At 40.7% G+C, this 7,871-nt stretch overlaps 1 protein-coding gene across 1 annotated transcript; it reads right to left on the reverse strand.

Moving 5' to 3' along the window:
- Positions 1-464: 464 nt before the first annotated feature.
- Positions 465-4,979, reverse strand: LOC139737523 (aqualysin-1-like). Its single transcript, XM_071648194.1, has 8 exons — positions 4,872-4,979; positions 4,464-4,586; positions 3,934-4,057; positions 3,429-3,538; positions 2,832-2,970; positions 2,111-2,295; positions 1,325-1,496; positions 465-571 (listed from the first exon to the last, which is right to left on the reverse strand). The coding sequence occupies exons 1-8, from the start codon at positions 4,977-4,979 to the stop codon at positions 465-467; spliced, it is 1,068 nt and encodes a 355-aa protein (XP_071504295.1).
- Positions 4,980-7,871: the final 2,892 nt, after the last annotated feature.

Raw genomic sequence — 7,871 nt, forward strand, 5'->3', positions numbered from 1 at the left:
GTCACATTCTAATTGTCACATTTTGTTGTGTTTGCATCTAATGTAACAGTACTCCCATCAACTGGAATACAAACAGTGTTTTCAGTGCAGTAATATCCATCGTTGCATAAGGCAGAAAACACTTGGGTAGTGTCAAAACATTGAACAGTTTTACTTAACTGCTGTACACTGCAATTAGCAAGCTTGTCTTGACATACAATAATGATGCACTCGGACAACACACCTAACAACACACTTGTATCACACAAGACAAAAGAAGTATATACATGTTGTACACGTCCAACCTATGTCAACTTTGGTCTTTGATATCTTTTTAAATCTTTTGAACGAAATGTGCCTTGAACTTACACACGCTAGTAATTGTCAATGTCTTAATATCTGTGGTTTATGGGAGGACCAATGTTACTTTTTTGAGTATTTTTGCCCTTTACCCTTCTGCGCTAACAGATAGAGAATTAGCAACTCTAAACGTAGAGCAGTTTATTGACAGATTCTCCGACATCGGAGATCTTGTCATTTGATGTGTTGGCTAACATGGCCTCAGTACTCTTGCCATAGAGGGCGATAGCACCTGTAAACAAATCAACAGAAGCAGAAGCAACTTAGCATGATGTCGAAAGAGAGAGGAGCAAGTCAGAATAATCATTAAACGTATTAGATTGCATTAATTTTTTTCTAGTGTGGTGGATTCACAATACATTTTGTTTTAATTGTGCCGTAATGCCTTTTAAAGACACTGTGTAACATAATGTATTATGATTGTGCTTGCTCAATTAGACGAAAATGAACAACTTCGACTGCTCTTTATAATGACGTTATATAATTGTGAAAACACACTCTGTCCATACACAAGTTTTGAATATTATACTTTCATTATGAGTATTATCTAAAAAAAAAAAAAAACAACATGATACATGTAACATGCACTCCCGATGGTAGGAAATTTTTGAGTCTGCGAAAACTGGTCCCTTCGATACATTTTTCATAATTTTTTTTTTCGGTATTTAATACATTTTAAGCAAGCATACCTCCATAGTTTATTATTATCTATGCAATTTCAGGAACAAAGCTTTTTTTTTTAGAATTGTAACGTCACCTTTTAGATAATGTATTGCCAATATCACACGACTGCCTCATATGATGCATTTCTCATCAATTACTATGTGATTGCATAATGGATAAATATGACGCAATGGGAAGGTTATTGAATAAGCTTTAGCAATTAGAATGAATTCTGAGAATTGGTTATAAAGGAAATTGATATCCATTTACTATTGATCATACTGATTATGACAGAACTCGTAATGATCGTGTATCTTCGTACCTGCGACGTGTGGACAAGCCATGGAAGTTCCGCTCAAAGTCGCGATGGCCGTGTCGCTGGTGTACCACGTGGAAGTTATGCTGACACCAGGGGCGAAGATATCAAGGCAGGAGCCGTAGTTAGAGGAGGATGAGCGAGTATCGGAGCTGTCCGTGGCGCCAACGGTGATGGCCTGTGCACAACACATAGTTTTATGTCATTATCCCTTTGTGTGCTTCGGTGCCGATTGACGCCGAAAGCCCCACAGCCTTGCACACACTGTCCATAATAATTTATAAATCCATGACGTGGTACATGCATGCTGAGTTCATTCAGTGACGTCACAAATATCGGGCATGTTCGGCGAGTTTCGGTAGGTTTTCGAAATACATGTAGAAAGGATTCTTCTCGCTTCATGTCACGCAAATCTTTTCCGTGAGGTCGGGAATTGTAATAACTGGGGCTAGCTTAAACTCTATATGCAATTTCATGAAATATTATTCATGTTTAACATCTTAGAATGTACAGTTTAAACCGCTCAAAATTGTGTGACAACGTAACAGAAATAGAAATTTGGCCAACACTTTCAAGCTCTATCACAGATTCTTAGCGGGCCATATACTAGTATATTCTATATTTCATAATGTTGATCTGTGACAGAAACGGTTCTAATATGCGTTATATGCTAGAATAGTGTGAAGCACCGTTGAACCAGGGTGCGTGAAGCTGCTTGATCGAACTGACCCTAATCCACTTTGACTTATCCGGTGTGTGGGTCGCTTCTCTAACAGTTTAACGACTCCTTACCGCCGAGACGCGAGCTGGAGAATAGTTGCACGCATCTGCATTGCTACCGCCAGCTGAAACGGCGGTTGGGATACCCGCTGCAATCATGGCCGAGACAGCGTCGTCGAGAGAAGTAGATGCTCCTCCACCCACAGACATGGACGCGATGGAGTTACCATCAGCATTGGCTATGACGTACTCGCATCCTGTAATTAAACCAAGAAGAAATGTACATTGTATACGAGGACAGGAGACTCCAGAGGACTTGAGCCGGACTGAACTTTAGCCCGACTCCGATGCCACGTATACTCTATTCTTTCTTTATATTGGCATCTGTTGGGTAGTAGAAGGCTTAATGGTACACTACAATATATTCTTTCTTGGTTATATATGACCCTGAAAAGGGGCCTATATACTCTCGACCGCCACGGAAGACTTCAAAGATTTCATCATACGCCTCTACGGGGAGCAGGTCTTCAAGGATACACTCAGGAAGTATTTTCTTATCCCGTTACCGTTAGGCCTTCTACCACCCAACTTTCTACTGTCACGGAAGCCTTCAAAAATTGGCATGTGTTGTTTTGCACATGATCTCGTTTATGGTTTATGATGTATGTGTGTGTCTTTTCATTTCGTTTTGGTTTTGTTTGTTTGTTTGTTGTTTTTTTTTAGGACATCCGGATTTTGATTTGTAGTCAACTTAAAACTAATGAAAATCGGTATTTGAAAGCCGATATGATACCGCTTAAAATGCCGCCAGTGCTACCGCTCCCAAAGCAGTTGAGGGTCTTGACACCCCTGATCTGAACCTCCGTAGCCACCCCGTAGGAGTCCGATCCCACGATACCAGCACAGTGGGTGCCGTGGCCGTTGCAATCTTCCTGTAATAAAAGGAGTGAAGGTGTAGCCAAACAATTTGGTGTAGCAAACAGTTACTGTCATAGAATCATTGGTTTACGGTGTTCATTCAAACCTTGTCATGATATAAGGAAGTATAATGATATACCCTTTTTGGAATACAAAAGGAAAATTCGCCAAACGTTATCTCGTGACCAGTTTCAAAGATGTGTGGTATGGAGTGTACTATGTATTTTACTGCTATCCACCAATGCCTACAGCTTGTTATCTTGCAAAATTTGATGTAGATTACACGGACTTCACTTGTCACAACTAAAGAAAATGACTTTGCCACTTAATGATGCAAAGACCAATACGTAGAATGGATTGATTACGGATGCTCAACATCAATAGAAACAATACAAAACTGACCTAGCCAGGAGTGCAGAAGTAGGATGAACATTCATACTCTTTCAGGGTTTTGTTTTACATGAAGACTTACGTTTTCACCTCCAGCATAGTTCACCACCTGCTGAGCACGGCCTGAAAATTCTTCATGGGTGTCGCGAACTCCGGTATCGATCACCCAGACAGTGTAGCCACTTCCGGTACCTTATACGAGATCATTGAAAAATCAGCACGTGCCTAAACTTTCTAATGTCTAATGCAGATCCTCTCCTATGATAGGCCATCATTGCTCATCACAATCAGATTTCATTCCTTTTTATTACAGGAAATTATGAAGTTTTTGATCATGCAAGATTTGAAAATTGTTTGGGGAATCTATCGTTAGGCCCTGCGGGATGGTGTGTTTATTTGGTTTCCTCATGTTTTGGTCAATGGATATGTCTGAGTTTCGTTTCATTCACACTTTTCGCTCTCACATAACTATACTTGCCTAATACGCTTCTGGTTTGATGGATAACATAACTATGTCATGTCTGATTTTCGTTTCGCTTCAACTCTATTTTCTCACAGAAGACGAATGCCTTTCAAATCTTGCCTACCCCTCGGTCCATAGTAGTTATCAAGGGGTAGATCCCTCTGGTCGATACGATCCAGACCCCAGGTCACCTGAGCGCGGTAAACGCCTTCCTGCTCCACATATTCAACGGCTTCAAGGCTGCGGACCTGTCAGGGTGTACAGCAACAAGAAGTCGAGAACCACTACTGAGGCCCTATATTATTGCTTCTCCAGGGACTCTGGAGGGAGTGGACGGAAGAGCGTATAGAGGGACCAGGAGAGTTGGGGAGGGATCTAGGGGAAGTTGGGTGCATGGATTGGGGCGGGGAGGGAAAGGATGGGAGGAGACATGAAGAAAGGGGGTCCGAAACCACTGCCGATGGTCATCATGTTCTTGGTTAATTCTTTTATTGCAGTTCGCGAATCAAACACAACAAAACATAAATTCATTCGACAAAGTACAATCTTATCAGCATTAACATAAGAAAGAAAAGGTTTGTACAACTGGCACGTACACATGAATAGAAGTCTTATACAGCGCTTGGTTTTCTACGAGTCTCTTTTCACACTTACGACATCAAGAACCCTGTCGGACAGATCCGCGGCGAATCCTCGCAGGACGCGACGGAACTTGTTTCCAACACGACCACCAGTAAGACTGACAGCGGAAGCGATTTCGTCGATATCGTACTCGTCCTGAAGTGGGATGTATTTTATGAAAGACACAATCATGATATTGATGCAAATGGAAAAAAAAAAGTTTAACAATGAATTACCCTGAAAGGGCCTATGATAGTTATTTTCTTTTTAAGTTTTTGTACAAGGAGGAGGTGGACACCATGCACCCTTCAAATCATCAACAGAAACCAGTAGTAAGGGTGCATACAAAATTTGAGAATGTTTGTTATATGTTATCAAGGTACATGTATGATGCATTAATACAGAACGTATAGCAATAACGAGACTCTCTATGAGACTGACCTTGAGTTTGATGATGTACTTGCCCGGGATGGGTTCCGAGTGCTTGAGTAGCGGAGCCAACTCGGCTGTGGCAGCAGCCACGAGAAGGAGAGCGAGAAAAGCACGCATCTTGCTATACGAGAGAGGTCACAGAATAATTATGTGCTGTTTGCAGTTCGTTATTTCGAAGGTTCGTTGATCCGAAAATGCATATAGGGGAGGGGGGGGGGGGGGGAGAAGGGGTTTCGTATCTCAGAAAGTTCCTGTATCCAAAATGAAATAAGGTTCTTTAATCCGAAGGTTCGTTATTCTTCTAGTTCGTTAATCCGAAAACGATGTAAGGTTCTTTATTCCGAACGTTTTATAGTAATTCCGAAGGTTCGTCAATCCAAAAATGATGTAAGGTTCGTTATTCCGAAAGTTCGTTAATCCGAAAATGAAATAAGGTTCGTTATTCCGAAGGTTCGTTAATCCGAAAACCAAACAAGGTGCTCAATTCCGAAGACTCGTTAGTATGATAGGCACTTTCTTCATGGATTATTTAGCGTTTTTCTACAAGAGTTTTGCCTTCTTAGTGAACGGAGATTGAGTTTGGTGGCGATGCCCACTTAGGAAACCTTGAATGAATATTGAGCAAAACTGACTACTGCACTATCAGTGTATGAAGAGTTTCCAAAATGTTTGCACAAAGACTCACCGTTTATGAAAAGCACCGGTCGATTTTGCAAAATATAAGTGTAATAAGATAATTTGGACGCCTTTTCACAGGAATATCTATAAAATGCGTCGTAGTTTTTAGTGTGCGCTCGTCCAACACTTATTATTTAATGCGCTTTGAGAGATACAATATGCGACGCATCAATGTTCAACTAAACCTTAGATAAAGCTGTTTACTCAATTTGTATTGCACGCATATCACATGACAAGACAAGCTGTTTAAACTCCCACAATATCATCCAGAAGATGATATTATGATATGTGCATATTCAGTAAATACTACTCATAATTTGACGAATTACATATAGATTCATGCAGGGTCATTATGCTTCATTCAACTGTGGATCGTGTTTCGGCATGAATCGTACATAATTTTATGATTTCAGTAAGTCACAAAATATGCACGTTGTCATTTTCTGATCACTAAAAAATCAGTAAAGAGTTATACCTTCCAGTTGCCATCATAGGCTAAAGAAGAATAATTTGTCAATGGAAACACCTCTCGAATTTCTCGTCGTATTTTGCTATAAAAGGCGAATAACGATATACAAGATTGTGAAGAGAGGGGTTTACGTGTATGTTCGAAATTATATATTACTTTTGTTTTTCCATAACCATGAAGAGAGCTTGCCTATGTAAATGTTCACAATCACAATGATACAAGCAGCAAACAGTTAGTAATGATACAGACTGTCAGACTGTTCCTGCAGAAAAAAAACACAATATGAAACACAGTGGGACCGTTTTAACAATGGGATCGCGAACACACCTTAATGGAACACTGTGTTCTTTTCTGCAGAGATGGTCCAATATACATCTCAGTACGACTGAGTTGGTCTGTCAGAAGAGCTGTATCTGAATTATCATGAACCATTAAACTGGCCTAGATAGATCAAGGCAGGCATAAGATTTGCATGTCAAGAAAACCGGTATGGTCGGCATCAATAGTGCCGAAACTCATAGGTTACTGATATTATGAAGGCTACCATGATCAATCTACAGATGTCTTACTATCTCATTTGACCTGGATCTGTCACATTTTGATGAACACATTATCATAATAGAGATAAGCACCATCTTCCACCCCAACGTAGCCTTTGTCAAATGCCCTCTCTATGTTAGTAATTGGAAGAGCAGCGAGCAGAGGTCTTCACGCGAGACTAATTCAGCGACAGTCGAGCCTCTGCGACAGGTCTCGAGCTGACGCGCTTGACATGAATGCTTGCTCACAGCTGTTTTAAGGACATCTAAAAAGAAAAAAGAAAAAAGGTAAGTAAACACTTGTGTTCATTATAGTTTATATATCCCTGTCTGCATAGCTTCTCAACAACAAGACGTGAAATAAAGGTTTTGATATTGTAAAAGGGGCATCTATCATTTTTTTGGATGCATAATGGGGGGGGGGGGAGGACAAAACTTGAAGGATTATTACCGTATGCGAGGGAGCGAGAGAGGGGGGTTCCTCCAACATGAGGGAGCTATTGATTTTTTTTTTTTTATTAAACACGATCTGGTGCACTCTTTCGATGGAATATTTGGACAATTACTAAATATTTCATAAGTTTTATTAGCTATCGGCCTATGCAACGCTTGCTCAATTTGCCATTCATGTTTTAGCAGTCTATACCTGTAACACAATACATGTACAATGTATATATATTTTTGCTCATTTCTGGAAATGGGGGGGGGGGGCAATATAATGCTTGCTCTCCTCACCAACTTTGTTTATTGGAGGAACATCTCCACCTGCTTCCCCCCCCCCCTCCCCTCCCATTGACGCCCCTGTAATATTGAAGGGATGGGGAGGATAAGGTTTTGGCGAGAAGTGCACAATGTTCACATAATCATATCGATATCACTTCGGGACTGCGACCAGTGCGCTTTTATGGGGTCCATGCGATAAAGAAGTGGTCCTCAGATCTAAGTTCTTCCCCGAGGGCAGAGATGACACATTTACGTATAGTAACTAACACAGCACAATTCCTGTGTATGAAATTGGCATGCTGTGATTCAATGAGTGGAGAAGCTGGCATTGAAGATGGGATTGTAGTGAACGAGAGAGATCGAGATGACATGTGTAGGCCCTATACTTCGCGATAATCAGCGAATAATTGACGGTTAATTGATATAGTATAGATCTGCGTCCGGGACTGCGTGCTTTCGTGTCGAAGTTTATCAAGAAGTGTGTAAATATAGCACGAGAATGAATGACCGAGTCCACATGAATGTTCAATGGGAAGTTGTAAAAGGCGAAGGAAACTTCTTCGAGAGTTTTAGCGCAAGAAAGAAAGTGATTGGTCAATA

The sequence above is a fragment of the Diadema antillarum genome, unplaced genomic scaffold (genome assembly GCF_040938485.1).
Source record: "Diadema antillarum isolate AM-2024a unplaced genomic scaffold, OU_Dant_1.0 seq00000694_RagTag, whole genome shotgun sequence".
Classification (NCBI taxonomy): Eukaryota; Metazoa; Echinodermata; class Echinoidea; order Diadematoida; family Diadematidae; genus Diadema; species Diadema antillarum.